The sequence below is a fragment of the Oryzias latipes genome, chromosome 8 (genome assembly GCF_002234675.1).
Source record: "Oryzias latipes chromosome 8, ASM223467v1".
NCBI classification, from domain to species: domain Eukaryota; kingdom Metazoa; phylum Chordata; class Actinopteri; order Beloniformes; family Adrianichthyidae; genus Oryzias; species Oryzias latipes.
Window position 1 is genome coordinate 15,260,684 of NC_019866.2, and position 27,795 is coordinate 15,288,478.

General features: G+C 40.2%; 1 protein-coding gene, 1 long non-coding RNA gene and 1 pseudogene across 3 annotated transcripts; 1 reads left to right on the forward strand and 2 right to left on the reverse strand.

Annotated features, from left to right (window-relative positions):
* Positions 1-826: 826 nt before the first annotated feature.
* On the reverse strand, positions 827-24,689 carry LOC101158858 (Na(+)/H(+) exchange regulatory cofactor NHE-RF1). Of its 2 annotated transcripts, none has more exons than XM_023957675.1 (6): positions 24,460-24,689; positions 7,490-7,660; positions 5,622-5,775; positions 4,275-4,318; positions 2,098-2,217; positions 827-2,005 (listed from the first exon to the last, which is right to left on the reverse strand). In XM_023957675.1, exons 1-6 carry the CDS (start codon positions 24,670-24,672, stop codon positions 1,868-1,870), a joined length of 840 nt encoding a protein of 279 aa, XP_023813443.1. In that variant the 5' UTR covers positions 24,673-24,689; the 3' UTR covers positions 827-1,867. The 2 variants fall into 2 exon arrangements, with proteins under 2 accessions (XP_023813443.1, XP_011476646.1); XM_011478344.3 differs by lacking the exon at positions 24,460-24,689 and adding an exon at positions 7,731-8,314.
* Positions 4,115-4,859, forward strand: LOC105354588. Its single transcript, XR_002873700.1, has 2 exons — positions 4,115-4,460; positions 4,620-4,859. It is a non-coding gene; the product is annotated as an uncharacterized LOC105354588 (long non-coding RNA).
* A 16-nt stretch (positions 24,690-24,705) lies between the features above and the next one.
* Positions 24,706-25,294, reverse strand: LOC111947802 (annotated as a pseudogene).
* Between the last annotated feature and the right edge of the window lie 2,501 nt (positions 25,295-27,795).

The window sequence follows — 27,795 nt, forward strand, 5'->3', positions numbered from 1 at the left end:
CCCACCCTTACGTGTTCTCCCTACCATGACAAAGGTGGATAAAGGTGGAAAGATTTCATGTAATCCATGGACACCAGTGAGGTTCACAAATCATTGAAGAAAAAAGTTTCAGGGCACTGTCTAGTGGGTCTAGATGACCCAACTCCCAAGGTTAAAGTGCCTAGGATAGCACAAGGTTTACAAAAGTTTGTATTTGTGACATAGAAAAAACGCTGGGAGCCACAAGCTCCCCGCTCTGCTCCATTCTTATGCATTCACTTGCAAACAAATAGATCCACGTCTTTATTTTCCTCGTCTGAGCTGGCATTTGGTTCAAAACTTTATGGCTGGACAGCTTTGCCATTTTTGATCAATGGTAATGTCAGAATGGGGACGCAAAAGCTCTGTAAGCCCAAAAAGAGAGAGCCCATTGGCGAATTTCTTATGAACTACTGCCGTTCTGTAAACTATGTACTATGTGACACAGGGTTTTTAAAAATAGACTGAAAATGGCATAATCATAATTAAAAGACCACTTGAAACACTATTACAAAAAAAAAGATGATCATATTTTTCTTTAATGTGTGCCCTTTTTACAACATTTCATTGATTGGTTTAATTTTCTCCAATGAGGTTGTCTTAAAAAAACAACTCTTTTGTGAAGTTTCAGTTAATTAAGTCACCGAGCAGGACAAGTTTAATCCATGATACTACTACCACCATATTTGTAAGTTAAGGGTCCTAAACAAGAAGAAGGTACACTAATCTGATGTTTCCATTGATTTTTCAGAAGAATTACAGAAAAAGTACGTAAAGCTTCTGGGAAACACAACCAAAAACCACAAAAGCACTGAAGAATATTTTTAATTAATCATCAGTATGATCAAGTTTTCATAAAGGATTAATTGCAACATAACAACTTTTTTGCAAACTGCAAAATAACTTTCTCCTAGTTTACCCTTTGGCTTTAAAACCTTCTCCCTGTCCCGACGCTAGTATGAGGATAATAATCTAAAGCTAAACAGGATCTAAAAGATAGATAATTATAGCTTTTATTGTATTAAACACTGTCTTGCATTTGCTGTGGCAATAAAACAAACAAACCAAAAAAACAACAACAGTAAAACTTGTGAACTGAGCAGCTGTGCACTATTACAGCAAGGGTAAAGCTGATATTGCTGAGAGATGCACGTTTCCCTTGACACTCTGCGGTTCATATGGATCAGTCAAGAGTAAAAATATACACTGAACATCATGTATATATATATAGAGAGAGAGATGCCTAAAATGCACTTTAAAATATATAGTTTTCCAGTTTGAAGCATCAGCAATTGTTTTGAGAAACAGGATTTTTATATTAGAAAGGGTTTTCTGAAAAATACATTTTCCTTTTTTATATATATATTTATATATATATTTATTTATGCCAGGTAGATCAGCACCAAAAAGGCTCTTAAAAAGTAAAAAACAATAAAAGATTAAAAAAACTAAAACAAAATATAAGACATAAAAGTGAATGAAACTCATCCTTTTTCTAGATTTTTTGAGTTCTAAAAACGTCCTTTTTAAAAGCAAAACAATGAACAGAGATCATAAAACTCAGCATGACAGTCGTGTCATTTGAGTTTTTTATCACGGGCGCCAAACTCAGCAGTAATACATACATATTTGGAAAAAGAAACCCGTTCACACTGTCTGGTTCTTTTTCATTGGCATGAGAATTCTTATGGTTAGTAGCACATTATATGTTTACAGTATCATGTCATGGTTATATTTATATATGAACTAGTAATGGTAATAATTGAACAAAGTCATAAAAAAATGTCACAAGAAATGTTTAAAATAAAACAGCTGGGTTTTCAGGGGGGTCAGGTGAAGACAGATGTCCCTATAGGTTGCTAAAGAGCTCGTTTTTCTTGGTCCAGTCCATGGGCGGAGCTCTTTTGTTCGAGCGCTTCTGGTGCGCGAGCTCTTTGACCTGCTGCAAGGTGAGGTTGAGAGCTGGAATGGTGTTTGCGATCAAACCCTGTCAGAAAAGAACAGACAAGTTCAGTCTTTTTCAGGAAAATGTACCTTTCTTAAATATGATTTTAAATTTGGTTGTAATCCGAGATGCACCTCAGGAGGAGTGTTTGCAGTCGGGGTTGTGAGGGACGTGTTGGACGAAGCACTTGAAGGAGAGGGGCTGATTGACAACTTTGAATCTCTTTCTGCGTTATTGGTCACTCTGCCGTTCACCTAAAGATAGCAAACACTCATTAGCATCACTTCACAATAAATGCAAACACCAGTTGAAAATGTAGCATCATGGTTTTGATGGTAAAAACTCAATTTTTTTATGCAGTACCAAAATTAATCACACGATGGCAGTGTTGGACTTCAGGTGTTTGGCAAAATAAAATGAGACAAAAATATTTTGTTAATATTGTATATTTATACTATGATAATACGGATAGTTTAAAACTTCATTCTTAAAAATTTTTTAATAGAGTTTTCTTTTTTTTTTAAACCAGTGAAACGGCCCCTAATCCTCTTCTGTACTATAGCATTAAGAGACATATTTTATATTTCCTACTTTGTTGCCAAAGTCTGTATTAAAAGATAATGTAGAAGGAAATCTTAGGGCAATCCAAATGAAGTTAGGTTGGTAAAAATTTTATTTTGTATGTGTGACAACCTATTGTCTATAAATAGCCATATATTTGCATTACATTTATTTTTATTGTGCCATTTTTTTCGACTAAAATGCTTTGGTTTCTCGTTTTAATCATTTATTTGCATAACACCATAAAAAGTCATTTAATTTTTACTCAACACCTTTTTAACTACCAAAGAAATAATAATAAATAAATGCATAGCTAATTGGACAATTTTAATTCATAAGACTAAAGAAAACCTATTATTATTATTCCAAAATTAACATAAAAAGTTATAAAAGAAAAAACAATGTACATATAATGTGTTTGTCCTTTGCTCAGTCTTAAGCCTTTTAAACCTTTTTGTGGTTCAGAGTTTCACCTATGAATAAAGAAAAGCTGGTATTTCCCCTGAGAGACGACTTCTTGCTGACCTCCCTCCTCTCCGCCCCCGCCCTTTCAGCTCATTACACAACAAAACGTGGAACAAGCAACGCCGCAGCATGTACAGTTCAGAGTGACAGAAAGTCCAAATCAGGCTTCACTCTGCTTTTCTGGCCAAAGGCCCAAATCGAAGCTGTTGGTGTAATAACCTTTTACCTCTTCAAGCATGAAACTCTATCAAATGGAAACTCAGAACACACCAAAATGGTTCTGCAGAGACTTGGAGGACAAAGCTTTCTAACATACTGAGAGAATAATGTCAATTTTGTTTTTAAAGAAGTAATTTTTGCACAAAATATGAAGATTATCACAAGATACGTTTATTTTAAATCTGTTTTATCTTTCACATAAACAATATATTTAGGGTTAAAGGCTTCTCTATTTAGTTATTTATGTATTTATGAAGAACAAAATTAATTGTAATAATAGAAAGATAAGCCTTCAGTGCTTTTTGAATAATAATGTGTATAAAATACTAATAATATGATTATTTCCAGCTTCGTTTACTTGCAAAAGTGTTTAAAAAAACAAAAAAGAGGGTCAAACTTGGATTTGTGCCCAGGTATTTTTTTTTATTTTGAAATGTTTTTCATGACAGTATGTGAAAGTTTTTCTTTCTGTAATCTTTAGCTTTGAAGTCCAGACCATTAAGTTCACAAAAACATCCTTTGACATTCATTTCCTGGACGTGAAGAACTTTAACCTTCTCCTCTTTTAAATATTCAGCCATATTTTTCATAAATTCAGTGTCTTCATCTTTTTACATTAACCTTTCGGGCAAGAGTCTCTTTATTTTTGCTCCATCCGCTCCCTTTGAAATACTTTCAAGTCATTTAAAAATTAAAGAAGAACCAGCTGGGTGGAGTTTCTTTTTTTTTTTAACCTCTGTGCCACACAATGAGTACCAGAATGGATTCACAATAACAGGAAAGCCTGTTCTGCACGCCTCCCTGATTAATAACTCACTTGACCAGCCTCTCAGTTCTCTGATGTGTATAAAAAACAAAAAAAAAAGGGGGGGGGGGGGGGGTTGTTCATATTTTTAAAAGCTGTGTGCAAGCAGAGGAGGACCAAACTACTATTGTCCTTGCTGACAGGAAGGGGAGGCCAGATCATGGAGGAAGGAAGTGGCCTCTGCAGGAGGGTTTTCTTTTGACTAAAAGTCCGATTTTCAAACCAATCATGACCTCGCGTTACCTGTGCGATCTGTCTCACCTTCTCCTCCGTTTGTCCATTAACCACAGGCTCAGGGAGTGGACCTATGGACGAGAAAATGACACAACAGTCACTGATGGACTCCAGGAACGTCCCCCTATTCTCATCTGGCAGCAGCAGAGCACTGAGCTGCTCCCCAAAGCTCACCTTTCATCCTGCCAACACCCACTCTACCTCAGAGCACAGGTATGGGCAGGTCATCTATTATTAATCTAGGGTGAGATGGTGCTCTCCATCCTCCTCCAGTTGTTCAGCTGGACCTTTCAGCTTTCGAGCAGCTTTGTAATTTCATAACACTCCTACGTTACATTTGTTCTCAATTCCTGCTGGTTTTCCTTACTTTAGGAAGAGTCTTCCTAAGAGCTAACATGGCTCCAGCTGCAGGCTGAAGGGAAACCAAACAAGAGGGGCTGCCCGGAAAGCAGGTGTCTGCGAATCGCCTCTCTGGAAGCTGTCCTCCGCACACAGTTATTATTTGTAATCTTGGACTGACGGATGCACATTCATCAAACCTGCAGCGGAACACTAACTGCGGCCTTGTAAACACACCCCGTAATTTACAAGATTAAATCTGCTTGAAATCAGTTTGAAAGATGGCACATTTCATGTCCACGGACACTCCATCAGTGAGAAATAGTCCCTCAAAGGCTGCGAGAGCCAAAGTAGATTAAATATTTGAAAAAGAAACTATCCTTTCTTTTTGTGCACTTTGCTTGTTGCCATGCCGACAGCCTGCACACTTATGTGCTGTGACAGAGGGGCACTCTGACAAACTCAGCCCACAGACAGACACCATGCTGTGCAGGACTGTGCTGTACTGGAGCTCCCCCTGGTGGACGTGGCAGCTACATTCTAACATTTTTGGAATCATGTCATATTATATTGTTGTGTCTGATCTATCCACGAAATGCAAATTCAAAACTGTTTAATGCTGGTGAAAATTTTAAAATTTAAGATTTTAAACTTTACTTTAGAGAAGTCTGATGCTCATTCAGCCTTCTCCAATGTGCTTTTCCCCCCAAAAAGGCTAAGCTTTTTCTGCAGGGAATCCACATCAGCTGAGAAGACAGGAGAAAGCTCTTCGATTTTTGAAAAAGACAGCGAGAAGAGCAGGACAGAAAAGGCAAAAGAGGAGAGAGGAAGGCGGAGCCGAGAAACCGTGCCAGACATTTAATCTGCTGCTATTTACAAGCGAGTGGATGTGCAGAGTCTTTAACAAGTCTGTAAACGCTGACTGACAATGAGCCCAGAGTGAAATTTCAATGGCAGTGATTCACCCAGCTTGTTCCTGAGGCAGCTGAGACGCTCCTCCTGCCTTACAAGGATGAGGGGAAATGACCTTCTCACCGGTTAGGTGCTCTGAGGTGGGCCTCACTTTGCACTTCTTGAAGAAGGCGTCTGCGTCGGGATCCACCACCAGCAGCCGGGTCTCACGACCACCCGCTTTAATGGCAGCAACCACATCTGAATGTGCCTTCCCCTCCACGGACACGCCGTTCACCTGAGGGGGTTAAAAAGAGGGCGTCCGTTTTTACTCCTAGCGTCTCCTCATTGTCTTTCTTTTGTCTTTTGTTCCCACACAGCAGTAGCAGTGCAGACTGTTTAATCGTCGTCAGGACGTCTTTCTCCCTGTTATCAGAGACTCCCCGGCAGGAAATCCTGCCAGTCCACATGCAGATCCACATTATTCCAACAATTTTTAGACATTTTTCTTCATTGAATCTAACGGTGCAATGCTGGAGTGATGCTTACAGAAGCTCTTTAACTCATGTCAGGTGGCTGCCTCAAGGCCCACTGAACCTACTGTGGGTAAAATCTCCATGGGAAAGCATGTGAGAAATGTCTAGAAGGGCGTGTGCATGCACTGAGGTCACAGGGTGGACCTGCACATCTAAGCAGGTCTCCCAGAGGAAGCTGGACAATAGCTGCTTGGCCAGTAACAACAGTAACAATGGCTGTCTGCTGCTCAATAAGCCTCCCACTCCCCCTGTGGGTGGTGTGGCCGTCTGGGGTTCAGTCCTTAGTTTTTAATCCCTCTTCACTTGTAAACTCCAGAAAAATCAAACTTTTCCTTTTGCACGTGTGCCAAGAAGCTAATTCTGCCAGACTGTTACAGTCTGCAGGGATTTGGGACCTCACACAGTTCACAGGAAAAAGGTCTCCTGTTGTTTTTCAGAGTTAACCACTCACCATAATCAATCAAATAAATCAATACTTGTATGGGTTTTTAAAAAATATATTGCAACATTTGTAATTTTCACCATTGGTCTAAATCAAAGGTCTGTAACCTTTCATGCCAGCCAGAGCCGCAAAGTCCCACTTCATTGTACGTAAAATACAATTAACTGTACTTATGTGTCTGTAGCCATAAAGCCAATGTAGCTTTTAAATATTTACAATAATTGAATTATAAAAGTATTTTTCTCTATAAATTACAACTTCTTTACTTTTGACAGCAGCACATACATGATCCTTTCAAAATAAAGTGCCTCCTGTGACAAAGAAGATCCTCCTGCTGCAACACATTCACTTGAATTACCCTTGTGCTATCCTAGGCATTTTAACATTGGGAGTGGGGTCATCTAGACCCCACTAGACAGTGCTCTGAACCTTTTTTCTTCAATGATATGTGATATTCACTGGTGTCCATGGATTACATGAAATCTCCTTCACCTTTATCCAACTTTGTCATGGTAGGGATAACACGTCAATGTAAGGATGGGGTCATCTGGACCCCATAGGAAGCACAAGGGTTAAAAGTGCAAGAAAGTCAAACATGGAATATTTTTTTTATCATTAGGATTTGCTATCAAATGATTTACTTTAGGAATTTGCCTCTGAGCAACAACTAGATACTGTTGTACAACATATATTGGAATTTTTGCTTAACTTAACTAACAGAATTAATATTTATTCAAATAGTTATCTTGTTTTTTTAAGGCAAAGAGCCGGAGCTTCAGGTCTAAAGCCATAGTCTGATTATATTTTTCTCAGATAAACAGAGTTAACAGACTGTCTATATCTGCTAGATTTTGAGTAACTGGAGTTGCCCAATAGTTTGTTATAGTTCATGACCTTCATAACATTTTGTAAAATTTTTGGCATCCAGTTAAACAGGTCAAGCTTGTGCTTCCTCTTCACTATGCGACATAAGGTCTCTATGCAGCGAGCATTGTTTGTTAGGGCCTCACGGCACCCCGGCATTGATTAGGTACCTGCACTATCCTGTCCTGTGGCTGGAGGCCAGCCCTCTCAGCAGGAGAATCTTCATCCACAGCTCTGATGTACTGGCCCGGCCGCGCCCGCTCGCTGTGCAGGTTGAAGCCATATCCGTTCGGGCCCCGCTGGATCACACAGAGACGTGGCCGAGGTTCAGTGCACACCTCCTGGAAGAGGCCACAGGTCAGAGCAGAAGACAAAGACATGTGCATGAGTACGCCACTAGCTCGCAAATACCTCCCCCATGGGTGTTCGCTCAGGGAGAACAAGAGGCACAAAGATTACAGACAGCTCCTGGGAGTCGTTCACCATGAATATGAAGCCGAGGTTGAACATGCAGCTGGCTGCCGCATGCTGATGTGTTGTGCACTGAGCATAATGATTGCAGTGTTGCTGGTGTACAACTTCCAGTGGCTCCAACTGCTCCGAAGGAAGGAAGGAGTTCTTGGAGGCATGTGATTGGAGGTGATTGCTGGGAAGGTCTGTGGAGTATTTGTGGAGCAGTTTGTACTCTAAGGAAGGGACTCTTCCGGTGTGGGCCACAGCCCTGCTCAGCTCAGGAGGAGGACAATGGAAGCTGGGCGTTGACTCCCCAATCGCCTCCACCAGCTCAGTCCCATCCAGCTCTGCTCTGGGACAGCAGGAAGAGTTGGAGCTGTATTGTCCTCCAGAGAAAAAACTCCAGCGTGATCCCAGAACCTCCTTTCCGCTTGATGCATGAGGCAGTTTCTTTATTAAGCCGAGGTGTCTTTGTCATCAAAAAGGGTCAGAGTAGAGGATGAGGTGACATGCAGGAGCTTCAGAGCACCCTGACCAAAGCCAACCTTCCTCCCCATGACATGTAGAAAATTGTGGAAGTTAAGCAACCTTGCCGGTTGAAGCACTGAAAATTAGAAAAGCGTTTTCTCCTCATAAAACTGAGAGTGACAGTCGCTTGAGTAATTGCTCCACAATCAGGAGCTTTTTCCTTTTTCTCCAAAAGTGAACATTTTCTCTGCAGAAAAGACGCACGGGTATTCAAGAAAAAGAGGAATTAGCTGCCTTTAAAAATGATAGTAGCAAAATAATGGTTTATGAAATTGCAAAAACAGGACACCTCGTTCTAAATCTGCTGAAACGTAGGATTTACAACAAACTGCAACAAAAAGAAAGTTACCCATGTCAGGATGCTTTTAACATAACCACCCAAACAAACCATGTTGTTTCTAAAACTTTTCCCATGTGTCTCACAACACAATGAGTTTTTCTCATAAAAATAGCAAAAATAAGAAAGTATAAACAACAAAGCCAGCAGTATTTTCACTTTTTAAACTTGGAAAAATAAGAATCTCTAAAAATGGTCGGAATTTGCAAATATTATACTCTGAAATTTACATTTAAAATAAAGTTTTATTTTGCTGGAGGACACTAAAAGAAAAATCATTTTCTATACATTACATTTATTTCCAGCAATGAAAAAAAAAAACTATTGTTTTTGCTTAAATTGTTTGAAGCGTATTTGCATCAAAAGACGACAAAGTTTGGTTTGTAACATAAAAATGAAAGCATTGTTTTATATTTATGCAAAAAAACAAATATATATATATATATACCCCTTATTCCCCAGTGTGCAAAAACACACTGCTCCTACAAGAAGCACTTGAAAACAATCTCAATAATTCCTCTTTTTTAAATTTTTCAAAGAGTCTGAAAATCTTTCATGTCTTACTCCTATACTCACACTAATCTTTGTTGTATTTCAACTACACTAATTTTAAGCCATGTTTGCACATCCTGGAAGATTTTTCCTCTTAGAGCTACAGCATGTGCTCAGAGATTTTCCCTCATTATGTGACTTGTGTCAAACACTAGTGGCAGATGGAGGAGTGAGCGCCTCCCCACTGCTCAGCTGCTGTGGATGACAGAGGAGGGTTTGTGTCGGGGAGAGGCGCTGAAGAATCTCCATGCGGCTCGGAAATCTGTGGAATCTGCTGATGGCACACAAAGCAGAATCCCAAATGCACAATTTTGCTTTTAGCATCTAAAGGTCGATTGCTCCTATTTGTTATGAAACCACATACAATGTTCTGAGAGGTTCTGGTTTATGTGTCAGGTCGGACACATCTAGAGAACATTCTGACAAATGTGCATACACGGGATCTCCTGAAGCCTTTCATCTGTCCAATCCCAACACTTACAAGGATTGATCTTATGCATGTTCAGTGTTGGACAACTTCTAGAAATATCTGTGTTCTTATCTGTTATCTAGGCAGTTTTCTAAGATCGAAAAATTTGCAAATATACCATGAGCAGAGGGGAAAAAAGATGACATGGTTCAGACATTTACTCAGATTATGCTTAGAGAGAGCTAAGAGAATTCTGAAACTACGTTCACAACACCTTCAGCAACACACGTTTAAATGACAACTTTCAATGAAAAGTCTATGTAACAATTTGTATGCGTGTCTTGAGATTTCACATTCAAAACTATTGTGTTCACGCAAGTTTTTAAGTCCATTTTCTGGCTCCAAATACAAAATACGTGGCCATTGAACTTGCGTTGAAATCAGATTTGATAGTGACATATTGGTAGCATCCTTTTAACCCTTGTGCTATCTTAGATGACCCCACCCTTACTTGGACGTGTTATCCCTACCATGACAAAGGTGGATAAAGGTGGAAAGATTTCATGTAATCCATGGACAGCCTCACACCTGTGAGGATCACAAATCATTGAGGAAAAGAGGTTCAGTGCACTCACTGTCTAGTGGGTCTAGTTGACCCAACTCCCAATGTTAAAGTGCCTAGGATAGCACAAGGGTTAAATTCATGGAAGTGCCAACTGTTTAGAAAAGTGATAATGAAGGAGAAATTAATAATTGCGGCTTGTGCCCAACTGGAATTATATAACACCAAGTATTTCATATATGGGAACTGAGCTGTGAAAGAAAAACCTGGAGATTTGTACTTCTTCAACAATTTACTGCTTACAACTGTAGGTACAGTATCAGGTAGCGACAGTCCAGTGTAAACACTAGGGCTGGGTTGCTAAAATCGATTAATCGGTCTGAATCAATCCAAGCTAAATGGATCAATAAAGGATTTATAAAAGTATAGATCGATCTTTTATACCTCTCCTTTTCCGGTGACCTAGCACATAACAGCAGTAAAGCAAAGTCTGCAAGCTACATGCTACTGTATAATGGAATTTCCCATAGGACTGCTAATGCTAACGCTCGGTCAACCTAAATATACATTGCTGACTAAATAAAAAGCTTTACATACTCACAGGCTTGAATTTTACAAACTCTTTTAAGAAAACTGGCCCACGGACCAGTACCGGTCTGTGTGCCACTGTCGGATTACAGACAGAAAAGAAACACATTCACTAACTTATTTTTGTTTTCCAAATGCACGTTCAAAAACCAGTGATCAGCATGTCAAATGCCCGGTGTGTATGTAGCTTTTTGTATTTCAATAGAACAAAGAAAACATTTGTATTGTTTGTGTGAGGCTCTCAGAGGACTCTTCTCAGGAGTTGGCTCTTCATTCAGCTTCAAAGTCACACACAGAGGTTTTGTTTCCATGAAATTTTACCATAAAACCTCTCTGGAAAACAAATATGAACCTAGGGCGTCCAGTTTCTCACTGTCACACACTCCCTCTAAGGCGAAAAATGAAGCGCAGGAACTGTCAACACATCTTCCCTCAACACGCTTCCCTCTTTGCTTGTTCAGCTTCCTGACATGAAAGCGAAATCAAAAGCACATTCACAGACGCACACACTGCATGCATGGTGATCCAACAAGGAGTTTTAATACTTTTAGAGGCAATGTATAGACGTGAAAGAAAATAAACCAATACGCTGTTTTATTTTCAAATAAAAAAAACGTTTTTGATGTTAAATGGCCTAAAGGAAAGTCTTACTACTTTCAACTCATGGCAAACTGCACAAATATAGGAAGGCTTTGATAACAGATCAGTTTCTACCAGATTAAAGGCAGCTTGCTTAGCTTTAATCTCAGTATCCTTTACCTCTGGGCAGGCAAAGGAACGAGACCCACCCACAAAACCAAGCTACTCTTGCAGAAGAAGAAAGCATCATGAGAATGTTTTAAACAGGTTCCACACCAAACTCAGCTTGATAAAAGCGTTTAGATCAGTGTTACCACCCAGTGACCAGCGGGGTCAAAAAAGCCCAAGCATTATGTCAACAAAAAAAACAGTGCAATTTTTAAAATTCCCTCTGCAAGCATCCTCAACATTTCACCCAGATTCACAGTTTTCTAGGAAACAGCTGCAAGACAGCCTTTTCTATGCACAGAATGCAGATGACCTGGACCCATTTTCATTTACAGATTGTGTTGGAGAGTCACTCACAGCAACAATAACCATCTGCAGCCCCTGGAAATGTTTTGTCTTTATCTGTGTTGTCAAGATGCAGGATTTACAGACCTCCACCCAGACTGATGTGACCCTGTCGAGGATCTGTTTTTGAGTTTCCTCAGGAAGCTGTGATAACCAAGAGATAAGACACCCAGGCAAAGTTTAATATACAAGCTTCTAGAGAAAAAGCAAATACCCAAACCATGTTGTTTTTACCTTTAAACAAATGCATGTTACTCCAGAGTTCTACGTCTAACACAGAAGCATAATAAAAATCAGTGCAGCAAAGATGCATATTTGAAAAGCCAGACAAGCAGAGTATCTGTTGGAAGATCCCCAATAATGTCATTAATCTTGTAATAATGTCCTAAAATTGAAAATAATTGGACGCAAAAAGTTTACCCCAAGAATTATTGTCTTTATTATAAAAATCTAGTAACAGAAGTAGCAAAATGAGAGGCCCCATAGCGTTAAAGCCTCGGCTGGGTCCTTTTCTGTGTGAAGTTTGGGTGTATTCAGTCCAAAAATATGCTTCTGGGATTGATTGGTGATTATAAACGGTCCCTTAAGTGTGTGTTGCTGCTTGTCTCTATGCAGCCCTGTAATGGCCTGGTGATGCTAAATCTGATCTAAAAATAGACCATAATTTTTGAATAGGGAAATAAAACAATGTAAATGTCAATTTATAGTCTAAAACTGGGTCTAATCATTTTCTATACCCGCTCCATCCTAAGCTGGTTTATCCCAACTAACACTGGGCAGAGGTTGGGCTTTAATCAGTTCAGCAGTTCACTGAATGGAAACAAAGGCCAACATCACACTCCTTTAGAGACTAATTAAACCATTAACACCACAGTTTTAGCTCCAGTGTTTACATTTCTTAGAATACCACAAGTCTTCATCCGTTTATGCAATTAATGTAATTCCAGCAGATTCTGAAGCGGAGAAAACCCAGCTTTGTCCTGATATGAAACACTTAACAGTTATGAAGACAGTGCTTACACAGGCGATGTGAATCAACTGCTTGTGTTGCAGAGAAAAGCAGCTATGTGCTGATTTTGTGTTATTTAGGTGTTGCCACCGGCATCTCCAATGTTAAAGAGTTAAACATGTCTAAGAAGCCAAAGTACTCGAAAAAAAACCGACATGCACGTGGAGAACATACACAGAAAGAGCCCAGTGGTGATTTGAACCGTCTTGCTATTAGGTGACGGTGCTTATCACAGTCCAGCTCTGTCTCTGTGTCATCACAGTTAGTGATGAGGGTTTTTTAGCTGAATTTTCATTCCACTGCTGGTTAGATTTTTCTGTCTGGACATTTGCTGTGAAACGTTATTTATGACTAAAGCTGATAAATGATGGAATATTTCAGTCTCATTGTTCACAGAAACAGCCATAATAAGAAATATGTATCAGCTTCTGACTCCGCCAGCTGTCAGCGTTCGACAGCGGACCTGCGAGTGATCCAGTTTCTGGCATGGAAGGAGCAATCTGGATGTGCGCATGAGAAGCCAGAGGCTGCAGCTCTGCCACTCAGCCTGCCAGTTACTTCAAATTTTCCTCATCACTCGGCCAATAAGGGTGTGTAACTGCAGGCCGTAATGAAGGACAGCAAACAGGGAGGATTTTCTGACAGCTCCGGATCCTTAACGGAATATGAGTAATGAGACACATTATTACTTGAGTTCATTTCAAGAAAATTATGAAGGTAAAAGACAAGTGTGGTGTAACTCCACATGGATTGGCTGCTCTGAAACAGCTGCTTTCGGCTGCTGATGACATGTGATGCCTGTCACACTCAGCTGAGCTCTGAAGGCAAATATGTCCTCTGCAGCAGTCACTCTTGCCTTGTTCAAATATTCAATGAGGCTTTAATGAGGTTTGGCTTCCTCAGCAAAAATGTCTACAAAAAAGAAAAAGAGCCTCCAGTGACACAGTCATCCGGGTAATTTGTTATTTTTGGTAAAGAAAGCCATTGTCGAGTCATAATCAATGTAATTCTGGATGCTTTTAACCACAGGATGAGGTTTGTTCCATTAAGTGGTTGGAGTGCACCACTTTCTCAAGCAGAAGGGGGTATTTGGTTTCAAACTGGACTACTGAACCAGCTGCGAGGCAAGAAGGAGGGGGGGGGGACAAAGCACCCCACTGTGGCCCTTTCCATTTGAGGATGGGACAAAACAGCCCCAACAAAAGACACCAAAGAAAAGTTCTGCTAGAAGTTTCTATTACAATAGGCTCTTTAGAGAGACAGCCTGCTGATAGAGAAGCAGTGTCAATCATCTCAGAGGTGATCCTGACGCTGATAAGAACCAATGGAGCTGCTGCTAAAGAATGAAAGCCATTACTGCAGAGTTACTTTGACTTTTTTCACACTGATGGTTGCATAAGATCAGGCAGTCATTGGCTGCAGGTTTAGTCTTTTCATAACTCAGAAAGCCAAACGTTTTTATCTCCTTAACCAGCCTTCCTGTACTTGACCCTCCCCTCCTGAGTCCGACCAACACAAGTTCCTGTCGAACCTCCATTCACTGCTAATGTGGAGAATCAGGACCAGAATGAAGGAACACAGTAAAAGAACTCAATTTAAAGCACTGTAACAACAAAAACAGGTACTGATTTACAATAGGACTAAATGTTTAACTGGTTTTTATAACATGAAGATTTCTTGTAGAACTAAACAGAAATATTCATCCAGCGATCCATTTTCTTTACCCCATATATCCCTGGCTACCGTAGGGCGAAGGCTGGGTACACCCTGGACAGGACACCCTCTGTCTGTTACAGGGCTTAACAGGGATAAAAAACAAAAAACAATTTTAAGTCTCCCCTGTTTTATGTGATGACTTTTCTGCTCTGCTCCTCCAATGGGGTTTCAGGACTTTCCTCTACATAGTTTGAGAATTGAGTTAGCCTGTGGGATTTAACATTCTGTAATTTATGACTAATAACTAAAAATTCAATCTGCTGATCTAGTTGAATAAGCGAAAGCTTGTCACATAAAACCTGACTTTATTCCAATTATTTAAAAAATATTCTTCTGTGGAGTCCTGAATTAAATAGGACATTGCTAAATACAACTTGGATTGAGACAAGGTAGGTTTATTTTACTATAACGACCAAGTGCCATCACAGTGGACAACACACATGCAATGACAGCAAAAAATGATCAAGCAGTCCAATGTGTGGAAACACTTTGAATCCTGCAAAGCCATGTGACCATAAAGTGTGGTAGAATGTTCTGTTCCACTTGTATTATATTTCGTATATGTGAAAAAACAACATTGGGCTGAATTTCAGGAAACTAAAATATGAATGGCTTTGCCATTAATTATTTTTTTACTTGTTTGTTTGTTCACTTATTTCATTTGCACTTGATTACCGGTATCTTGCAAGAAATACAAGGAATCTGGAAAACTTCTCTTGCACTGTTCAATACCCAGGTATTTAACTCTGAGTCACACTGGTTAAATCTTTGGCTAAAAATGTCACTGATTGATTTTAGATCAGTGAATTTGATGGTTTAAAATGAACCAATATCGACTATCATCACGAATCGTATCATCGACCATAAATTATGCTATGAATCAAACCATTAAAAAGAATTGTTACACCCATAGGCAACATGTATCTCAGTTTTGAATTTAATTTACGAGTGTTAAAAGAGACAAAGACGTCTGATGTGTCTCAAAGATCTCGTTATGTTTGTAACTTAATAGCTCTGTTTTGGTGTTAAGCGCAACCTCTCCCCCCATATCACCTACCTACTGGGGTGGTGCTGAACACACTGACCACATCACAGCACACCCGCTACCCTGTTTTTGTGACCTCAGTCGAGTATGTGATGCCTATAGTCCCCATCTACTAAAGGTTTGTAAGCTAAAAATGCATGTACAAACTAGATAGAGGGGTAAAAACAATACTTACAGGACTGCCCCTGCTAAACGGGCTAAAAATGTGGTTCCATCTATTTTGAATGATTCTTTTTGATGTATATGCATTCATTTAGTACTAGCAATACAGTTTGTCAAATGTGAAGCCACATTGCAGTTGTTTTTTGAGACAATACTTTATAAATCTGCTGGCTAGAGGCAGCACAAAAAGAAAGAAGACGTTTACACCCAAACAATAGCATGTGGTTAATAAACTATGAAAAACAGGATTAGATCTCAAAACCATCAGATGAGAGAATTATTTTTAAACAGTTCTTTTTTTTACCATTATTATTAAGGATCAAGTGTTTGGTTTTGCTCATGCTTATAGTTATGTTTAAATCAGAGAAGACATTTTCTTCTTATGACAGCTACACAGTTCTAACAAAATAACGGAAGCTTTTCTCTCATTTTCTCCCTCAAGTCATTTTTTACTTTTCAATTTTAAAGTTAAAGTATCTGAGGCCGCTAATCTTCATTATACTACCTTAATCTGAACCTACATGATTGTCTTTATGTATCTATTTAACTGTTGGTAGGCTAAAGCCACACTGACGTACCTTTAGTTTTAGTTATTTTTAGAACTCCAGATTTCTATTCTATCTTCATTCCTTTAATACATTCCAGTGGTAGTCTGGACCCAAGCATCAACAATAGAATGTTCAGGGGGCTTCCTGTTTCAACTGGAAGTTGGACTGGTGCAGGAGGGAGTCTCATTCAGGGTAAAGCGAGAGTCATTTCCCCGTCCACCCCCCTCATTGTCTTTTAGGGGTCGATGAAACTTTCTCAGAGGGAAGTGGGGACATGGAATGCAGCATTGTAGCGTCCGTCCAGCCTCCCACAGGAGCCGGCCACCAGCAAAGGGTTCAGGTTCCACCCCTGACCTCGGCCGTGCGGACAGCAACGTCGTTGTTGGCCCTTGTGTGACAAAAAGTTTCAGCCGGAGAGAAAGCTCTGTGAATTGTGGCGATGAGGTATCATGATACACTCTTGCCATCGATTATTTATCACTTCCGTGATCAGAACAACGGAGAACTATTGTCCAGCAATGCAAATGACAAACTTCCAGGCTGTTTGCTGACATTTAAAACTTAGTGTGTTGGTACAAAAAAAGCTAATGCCGCGTTGCCTAAGGGTTAAAAACACAGAGTGACAGCATCCCCTGTTGAAAGCCAGATTCAGAGCTTTTCCTCGCTTCCTCCTTTCCGCGTTTTCCGTCATATGTCTGCTTATGATTAACCCTTGTGCTATCCTAGGTACTTTAACATTGGGAGTTGGGTCATCTAGACCCACTAGACAGTGCGCTGAACCTTTTTTCTTCAATGATTTGTGATCTTCACTGGTGTCCATGGATTACATGAAACCTTTCCACCTTTATCCACCTTTGTCATGGTAGGGAGAACACGACAATGTAAGGGTGGGGTCATCTAAGATAGCACAAGGGTTAAAAAAAAAGCAAAAATATAAAACAATATTTAAAAACCTCTAATTGTATAATGCTTCAAATGTTTGGTGATCCGTGTTATTGTAATATTTTCTATGTTTGTTTTTGCTAATATTTCTTCCTTACTAATAATAAAAATAAATAAAACTATGCACAGCTGTATAAGCTGAAGGGATGCCACGATTCAGTTTTCCAATGATTTGGTTCAAACCTCAGTTTTTGGTTTTGTTCGGGTTCAGTATATGATTTGTATTGCAAAATGTATATATTTTTTCAATTAAGAAAGATCCTTTTTTGTAATTTGCTAATAAGCATGAAGAAAAACATTCAAATGGATTATACTAAGCCAGGTGTAATGTAATAAAACAATAAATAATAAATCCCTCTTATATTCAGCACATCCCATGTTTGACACTCTCAACATAAACATACCAGTAGGGACGTAACAATTCACTTTCCCCACAATTCGGATCAATGATGTAACATAGGGTTTGATTTTAAACAGTATTGTGGCGTCGCTACGTTCTACTGATGTAGATTTGTTTTCAGCATTTTGCTACATCAGCATTTTAGTGTCAAACATCTTGAAAACCCCACTTTTATCACGTCACTTACTTTAGGGCAAAGGAAATGCTGATATTTGTGTACTTAGGGGCAGCAGAAACCGCAAAACAAATCAGCAAATTAGTCTGATGCCACCAAGGTTTATAAATCATTAATTTGAAGTCTGTTAGAAATGCTAACTTCTGCTCTCCAAAAGCAGATTTAGCAGTGCACTCCTTTTTTAAATCTGGATTCTGATCCACTTTTTATAATGCTGCAGTCATTATAAACCAAATCTGGGAAGGTAGAAGGATTTACCTTCTATTTTATGGCTTCACAAAAACACAAAAGTTGAAATCGTCATATATTTCCCTCAACAACTACTAATAATGTTTACAAGTAAATTTACATTTGTAAGAATTATTTTCAATTTGTAATTAATTGGACGCACAATTGAGTAAAAAATTTAGCCTTCACAAACTTCATTTAAAAACAAAACATATACAGTTGTAAAAGGGTTCTGTGGGTTTGTTTGGTTTTTGTGGATATGGTCATGTTCTGAGTTGCCCTCAGTCACACCGTTTCCCGGTCCATCATGATCCACAGCTCTCGTCATTTTAGTTCCTTCCCCTCAACCTATTCAGGTGTCAGGTTTTCAGTTCATCCTTGTCGAGTCATCTGCTCTGTTGTGTCACCTTTTTGTTGCTCCATGGGTATTGTCTTTTCCAGTTTATTAAATGTTTTAATTTAATAACTTAAATTAAGTTTAAAGCAATTTCTTGTACCATTAAATTATATTTTGATTAATTCATGAAAGTTAATAGATGTGCACTGTTATCCAAAACTGGATTTGGGCTGAAAATCAAAAAAATACCTATTTTAGTCAATTATATTACAACACTGATGGAATTATCATCACATGAACTGTAAGGTTGTTCCACATTCATTTGATGAAATTCTAAGCAGTTTTAGTACCAGAGTCTCATTGTTTGATATGTACAGGTGGTCTCCAAACATTCAAACTTCCAGAAAACATTTTGCTTACTTTCTGTCACAACCTTCCTGCATCCCAGAGACAGTCTGTTTTTTGCACAACTTTTTTCTAAACTTATGTAAAAGATCAGCAGAGAAGTAAACACTTCGAGAGGAAAAAGGTGCACCATAAGGTCCAATTTGAGGCATTTCTCAAAAGTTTTTGCACATGCATTCAACTTGAATTACCAATTACATAAGGTTAGGGACAGATTTGCGGCATAGTCTAAATGACAGCCAAGAAAGTACTTCACCTGTAAATCTATCAGCAGCTATCAGGCTGTGCAGCTTAGCCTGGTGGATTATTGAGTTATGGCAGAAGTGACAGCTGCCACTTTACATCGTGCTTTAGATGTACCAAGAGGTTACCAAAACTATTAAAACCCGAAATGAAAGCACCCTTACACGCTCCCACATTACATAACTGAGTCTGTATGTCGAGGAGGAAGTATGGTCAGGCTCCACTAAGGTGATGGATGGAATAAGAGCCACTTTCCTCTTGGGAAAAAAACGGCCGTCACAGAGTTTTAAGTTCAAGCATCTCTGGAACAATTTTTTTCCCCCACAAACTTTAAATGAATAAATCAGGTAGATGTGCCAATTTGAGCAAAAAGTTTTAAAATGAGTCCAACAATTTTTGTTTATCCGGTCATTTCCTAAACTTCTTGATTAACCCTTGTGCTATCCAAGGCACTTCAAGATTGGAAGTGGGGTCATCTAGACCCAACAAGACAGTGCGCTAAACCTTTTTTCTTCAATGATTTTTCAATCCCCTTCACCTTTATCCACCTTTGTCATAGTAGGGAGAACACGTCAATGTAAGGATCGGGTCATCTGGACCCCATAGGATAGCACAAGGGTTATAGCTAACATGAACGAATCAAATGTTGCATTTTTCCAGTTCATTCCAGTTTGTTGCATTTAATAGTTTTCCATGTAAAAACTGCTCCCTAAATGTAAAAAAATCAAATAAAAAAGATAATAAGCCATTGACTAGAGACCCAGCTCTGCCCTTGATCAGCCGACTTTGATGCATGGCTTTCAGACAGACTCACCTGCAACATAAGAACTTTCAAGCACAACCACACCAATGCATGCACCTTGATAAATGTGCCACACAAAGCAAATACAAAAAGTGAAAAAGCAAACGTCAAGCTGGCTGGCATGAATCATAAAGTCTGTAAAACACAATGACGAGGACTTCGTCCACAAACATTCAGCAAAGCATCAGCAGGTCACACTGTTTACTTAAAACCACAACAGAAAAGCTGTTGCTAAAACAACCTGCTGTTTGTTAGCTTTCCATTACAGCTCATAAAACCTGAAATGGGGGGAAAAGAGATCGTCCACCGGTGAACCCGTGGTTTCTGTCAGGAAAGCTGGGATCCAAAGGAAACGGGAGAATCCTCTGCCGGCAACAATGACAGGAAACAAGGCCAGAACATGGTAACTCAAACACTGACTGTAGGTGTGTCCATTTCTGCTGCGACTTCAATGAGCACTTCAAGCTGACGCCTGTTCACAGATATCCTTCATGACGAACTAATAATAAAGATCTTACATCATACTAAATTGATTTGACTAATTACCTAAACACCCTATTAAACTAGAAAATAGAAAAAGATGAATGAAGAGTGCAGAAAGTTGAATTTCAAAAACAATACACAACTTAAAGGGCCACAATAGTGTTGAGACTATAAATATACAACACATGCTTCCAATAAGAAGCTTAAAAATGACATTCTAAAGAGAAAACATTTGTTTAAATTTCCTGTTATTTAAGGGGGAAAAATATGCTTGAGTTGAGAGGTAATACATGGCTGCAAGATCTTTCAGAAGTGTCAGATTAAAGGAGAGGAGATACAAACACATCAATTTAAAGTTGACTTCATGACGCACTTATGGGCTCCTCAGTGTGTGGCGAAAGGTTTATAGTCACACATGGCTGAATGTTACAACTCCAGTCCCCACAGACAGAAACACACACTGGTTTTCCTGCAATCTCATCTAGACACAGTCAATTGGATCCGACACTCGCCCTCTTCCTCTCCTGTAATTAGTCCTCAAAAGGCTGACATAAGCAGCCAGTGGTGAAGAAGCGAGAATCCAAAAAAACAAACAGGAAAAAAAAACCATCCCCACTGGCTCTTAGTACAAACAGAATAAGAGACACTTTTTTGCAAAGAAAACAACAACACAACTCTTTAAACACAACAAATCATTTGGTTGATTTTTGTTTTCTCCTAGGGCTGCAGTTAATTAAAGTAAATGTTTACCAGAATCTGATGAGCAAGTCAGCAAAGCAAACCACCAAAAACCCAGCAGGATTCCACTTTCTGCTATGGGACAATGTTGCTACAAAAAACAACAAGAGTTCACCATCAGGTTTGGAAGAGGGCACAACATAAACAGAAAACAACAATTCCTCCTTAAGTTATTATAGAAAAGAATAATCATGACTTTTGAGAAAAATATTATGCAATAACATTTTACGCACACAATTTAGGGGTGTACCGACTAATCAACTGAATTGAAAAATCCGTTTATACTCCTACAACCCAACCACATTGATCTGTCTGAGGAAAGTTGTTATTTGAATCGACCTACAATATACCAATAAAAAAACGTTTCAAAATTAAACAAATCTATTATAGTCAATCTTTGAAAATACCATTTGGACTAAATGTGGCCACAGCCATAACAGCTTTCCATCACCGCCTTGAAGTAACAATATTTTGAAGTAGCACGTTTCTTCTGGAAGTCCTTTTTCTCAGAAAAAAATAAGCTAAGAAGGCCACAGAGGGATGTGCAGTGGAGTTGGTTTGTAGTGACACGTAAAAGAAAAAAAAATCGCAATGCAACTGCCTCATTGGTCAAGTCTCCCCCAATATCTTTAGCTGTGAAAAAACTCATTTTTCTTAAGTAAATACCTATACAAGAAGCGGTGGACACCCTTTACTACAGAAAAAAATGAAAGAAGGAAAAAAAAAAGCTGCAGATCTTTTGGTTCTGCACTTACAGATGAGAGCTCTTGAAAAAAAACCTTAGAGGAAGTTCAATTTTCAACGAATTTCATTTTTAAATCAGGAAGTGTCTAAACTGGCCAGGAGTCTGCTGAAAAAACCAAAGGAAATCTATGTGTGTTCAATTTGCAACAAAGAATGTATGCACAATTAAAATAAATAGTTATTTTTAGAGGGTTATAAAACTTCTTTAGAGCAAAGATAAATATTAAAAAGCTTTATAGTTATGTGTGGCAAGAGCAGTCATTTTTTTAATTAATTAATTTCTTAATTAGCAGTTAGCAGTCTGGTATTAATTAGATGAGCTTACTTTTTTTTTTACATTGAACAAACTGTAAAGGAGTCATTAATTAAATTCAAGGGAGCAGCTGGATAGCTTAGTTGTTATCAGCAGGTTAAGTGCAGAACTGGCACATGGGAAATCCGGATTCGATTCCCAGGGGGTGCGATGAGCCTCATCCAGTGGCGGTCCCTGGAGAAGCGCTACTGTCTAACTATGTAGCCATGAGGGGGACAAGCTTGGATCCAGCTGTAGCGGTCCCCAGCCGGCATACAATACAGAGTTGCGTCAGGAGGGGCATTCAGCACAAAAATCTTTGCCAAACCACCTGTGTGGATGAGTGAAAGCAGGTTCACTGTGGCAGGATGGGATATTCCGAAAGGTGAACAACTTGTTGCCTATCTGTTTATGGGATTGTGGCCCTAATTGCAACACAACAGCAGAGCAAAAACTGTGCAACGTGTTGAAAGAAGCCACACCCCTGTGTTAATGTTAAGTGTTTGTTCTCCGCTGTGAGTTAGCCTGTTATTCTTCCCTCTGTGAATATTTTGACCTTAAACATTTCTCATCCATTTTCACACCTCCATTGCTCTTTCTCACTTTCGCCTACCTTCATCCTCACAGGCACTCCATGAAAGCCTCCACTCTATCAGCGTAACCATGGCAACCTGAAGCGGGGGGGGGGGGGGGTCCTCAGCTTCCGGAAAGGGCGTGCCTCTTTTGTGCTGCTTCAAAGGTGTAGCCAGACGTCAGTGTGCCTGCTAAGCCATAGCCAATTGTGTCCTTAAAGGCTGAGTGTGTCTGAGAATGTGAGTTTGGGGAGAGTTGTGTGTTTGTGTGTCATTGACTGGGAAACAGGGCTGAGGCACAGGAATGCTGAACAGGATGTAGGAAGAAAATTCCAGAAACAGTGAAGTCAGTGCAAAAAAAGAAAAAGAAAAACACCCTGAGGTATCTTAGGCAGCAACAAGGAGGTTTCCCAGGAGTCCAATTTTCACTTGCTTGTGCTTCTTCATCTCTAAGTTACTTCTTCAGCTGGGAATCTTTGTTTAAGAAAAATATTACACCTGGGAATCACTGCTTCAGATTCACACAGGATCTTTTATGGATAATTGTCAAAAATTCCAAATCCGACTGATGGAAATGACTTTGTAAGTCTGCAGTTATCCAGCTCCACGTAACTTCCCTCTGGATTGCGTGCCAGAGTAAAGTGAACGGCTGCAGCTCCATTAAGCCATCTGCATAGAGTATTGAGAGTAAACACAGGAACAATCTCTGTATATTCCTAGAACAAACAGCAAAACCCAGCAATGCTCGCGCGCTGAGCAAGCGTGGGCTGCTGCTATTTTCATAGGAGAAGGGGGAAAAAAAATCTCTTAAATACCAGCAACATGATTCCAAACAGACTCGCTCGCACTGGAAATGCCAAAGCTGTCATTACGTGGTTGTTGTAAAAAAAAAAAAGGGGTGTCAAGAGTCAAGTTTTGAACTTTAGGGAGATTTCTTTGACTTAAAAGCTCTGTATATTCTCTATACCTGCATGTTTCATGCCTAGAGGTCATTTGACCTAAATGACCTCAAAATGTGTACAAACGTCTAAATTTCTCATCTAATTTTTCACTTTTGTGGCCCAAACCAATTTCAAATCAAATCAAAGTGACCTGGCACATCCTTTATTCTGTTGTTTTTTCATGTTGGCTGCGCTTGAGGACAAGTGGACTCAGACAGAAACAGCCAGAGGGGTAAACATCCGACGCCACGCCGAGGGGGGGCACAGATGTTTCAGAATGGAGAGACCATCGTCTCCTTAATTGCTTCAAATGGATCCACACACACTCATTAAACGTGATGGGAGGAAAGGAGAGAACACTGCCAGGAGGAGCTGATGAAGGGTGGAAATGTACCCATAATGCTTAACAGGCACACAACACAAAAAGGGGGGATAAATCACTTAGTGGGGTCCATTAAAAAAAAAGAGAACTATAAACTATTTCCCGCTGTATGTTGTGTTCTTCTGCAAGTACGGTCGCCTGCTTGCACCAAACTTTACATCTGTTTGCTGCTGAGTTACTCAGGTGATTGCCCTTTGACCCCACAGGAGCCAGCAATTTGATGGGAGGGAGGCGGGACAGAGGGGTCCCTGTTTTCGGGTCTGGTTTTTCACCCACGGGTCAGCAAATGTCCAGCCAGCTAACCCAGCCCACCGCCTGGTTCTGGACACACAGTCTCACTGTGCCCCCCCCCCCCCATGTGTTTTTGAGGTTTCCCAGCTCCATCTGATTCAAACTAAAGTGGCTGGGGGCAGCTAGGGAGTCAGGTGTGGTGAGATGAGGCCACTGGGACTCACCTTCTCTGAGCTGATGCTCAGCTTCTCCTCCACCCCGTTGCTCCTCGGGACTGGTGTGAGCTCCCTGGGCGACTCCTCTTGCTCCACCACCTCCTCAGCCTCCGCCTCCTGCTTTACCACCTCCTCCTCCGTCCCATCCACATCCTCATGCGCCTCCACCATCACCAACAACTCCGTCTCCTTCACCATCACCAACTCCGTCTCCTCCACCATCACCACCCCCGTCTCGTCCGCTATTACCACCCCCTCCTCCTCCACCACCTCCACCTCCACCTCATCCTCCTCGAAGGGCACCGGGACTCCGTCGGACACGTACTCCTTCAGGCATTTTAAGTTGTGTTTCTTCAACAGCTGCTCCGTGTCTGGGTCCACTACGATCAGCTCCAGCGGCCCCGCCGTGGCGCGGATCCGGGACACGACCTGCTGATGACTCTCGCTCTCCACGTCCTCCCCGTTCACGAACACCAGTCTGTCCCCGGCGCGCAGCCCCGACGACTCCGCGGGGCTGTCGGGCTCCACCAACCGGATGAACTGCCCCGTCTTGCCCTTCTCCCCGTGGAGGTGGAAGCCGTAGCCGTTGTCCCCCTTGTGCAGCGTGCAGAGGCGGGGGCGCAGGTACTGGCTTTTGCTGGGCATGGTCAGTGGTGGTCGGCTTCACGACCTGTTGCTCGCTGGAAAGAGACTGGATGAGGAGGTGAGCACGCACGGAGCTGGCAGCTCTTCTGAGGAGTCCCACTGCTTCCACGCAATCCTCGGTGGGGGGCCCCTGTCTGCTGTGGGGGTCCTGACCCGGGGTCCGAGCGGAGGAGTGACTGAGCTGGACCGTCAGTGCGCGTGAGCGCTTATCTGAACGAGGGAGGTGCGTTCACGGAACAACCCTGCTTTATGCAAAACAGCAACCAATGGATGCGTAAAACACAAGTGAGCAACACAGTGCGGGATTATTTTAAACACTTTCATATTTTTATCATCCAATCACATGCCTTCCAAAGAGTCATTTTGTTTATTATGAATTGAAAATAACACGATTTCCTGAAAAATGATCAGAACAACAAAAGTTAACTGATATGCTTGAAAAGAACGGTAACTGGTTGCAGCATTTACGCGTTTAGTAAACATAATTTCTGCAGATATCTTCCATTTTTGTGACTGCAAATCAAAATTCCATGGGAAACTAACTGCAAACTTTACTCTGCTAATCTCGCAGATCTTCAGTCAATAAAAAATATAGAATAAAAAACAAGCAGTCATTGACTCGTGGATCTTTTCTTTTCTTTGTGGCATTTTTTTTGATTTATAGAAGAAAACTTTCTTTCAGGCAACTGCTTTCAGTGGTGACTGCAACACTTTTGGTTTGGTTGGCTTTCACACAAAGAACTTTCTGAAACAAACCAAAGACTGGAATGAAACAGTTAGTCCTCTTAATGACGCACTTCGATTTTTAAAAAGTGTTTTTGGTGTTTTTAAAACGTTCTTGTAGCATTTTTCTCATGGTGGAGGACATATATAAATAAAAATAACTGCATTTCTGATTATTTCTGTATCCTGTATCGGTGTGGTGAATCAGGAGCAGACAATAAATGCTGTTTTGTAAAATTGTTACTACATCCGGGGGCCACAAGCTCCCAGCTCCGCTCCATTCTGATGCATCCACTTGTAGATAACTAGATCCATCCAGGCTTACTCCAGTCCCGCCCATACCTTAGAAGTGAATTTCTCACGAACTACAAAACGACACAGGTTTTTAAAATTGTGTCTAAAAAATGGCCTAATAATAGTTAAAAGACCACTGGAAATGCTTTTAAAATAGATGAAAATGTGATTGGAGTGGAACTTTAAGCATCTGCATATTTCCTATACAATTTTATCCAAAAGACATTTTTAAGAGTTACTCTTCAGATTTTTTAAAAGTTGCTTCCTTTTTTCTCCTATTTAGAGTCACTTACTTCCTCTTGTTCTCCTCCGCTTTTCCTTAAAAAGTGCCCCCCACCCCCCCACACACAGAAACTGTACCAGAGTTCATTTGCAAATAAATCACAACTCTTGTTCTCAATAGGACCAGATTTAGCTTATTGGATTTGGCACCAAATTTCAGGTGAGTTTTTATCCCTGCCAAGTGCAGCAGACCATCAAAGGAATCAAACCTTGGTGTAGATCAGGGACAAAACGTGAAGAGCAAACGTGCCCACAAGCACAGCTTAACTGCTGCAGGAATCAAACACAATTCTTTATTTCACTCCTATTTAAACTGTGTTTTATCCGCCAAGGAAAATATCAAATATTAATGATCATAAGTGTATCAACCCTTAGACAGATATCGATGCAGATTTCCTTAAAACTTTGGCTCTAAAATTACCTTAATTTGGCATCTATATGAGTGAATTTTGTTTAATAGCTGGAAATAAATTTAGGCATCAAGGGGTCAATCATAAGAATAATTAAATGGAATAGATCTACTGTGTTCTATGTAAACTTTAAGGATTTTCAAGAAGAAAAAACACCATGCTGTGCCGCAATTCATCTCCTGTTTGGAATGTGATTCCAAACTGGAGATGAATTGTGGAACAGCTAAAGTCAACAAAAAAAATCACAACAGGGTGTGTAACGTTTACTTACTTTCGGTGTTCTCCATTAACCAGGCTTTTTAAAGGTTGTGTAAATCAGAAATCTGGTTTTTGGTTTCAGGGTAGGCCATAAGGGTAGACCTGGTTTCCCAGGGTAGACATTTTCTCTGTCTACAGGTAAATTTGCACGCCAAAGGCTGTTGACATGCAGCTTTGAAAAAGTGAAAGCACCTGAAGGAAAATCGTGACCTGAAGTAGTGAACGAATGGAAATTGAGAAATTGTGTAAGACAATTTGTCTCCAAGTTTTTTCTTTAGGCAAGTAAACACACTCATTGTGACTTCGCACAGCCTTATTTGTCCTTTTGAGTCATAGTTTCAGTTTTTCTGCATGTGGCGGTTTGATGATTACTAACTCAGACTGCTAACGGAGGAGGGAATTTCTCAGATGCACAACTTGTGACTGATATCACCTTATTGAGCCATCAGTTTTCTTTACATTTTTAAGGAGTTAGGAAATTCTGAATTCAAACATATTTAGTGACCTAGAGGCGTGTAGAATGGTTGCCAGAAGAAACAGCCTTGTAGAGCCATAATTTGGCACACCACATGGTTCTATTCTGGGGTCCACCCGTTTTTGCCTCACCATCCCTGCTTCTGGATTGTTGAAAGTTTTGTCACAAATTCCAACGTTTAAAGCGACGTTGCACTTCTAGAGTGGATATTTAAGCACATTTGGATCAAAATAGACTTAATAGAAATAAAGATAATCC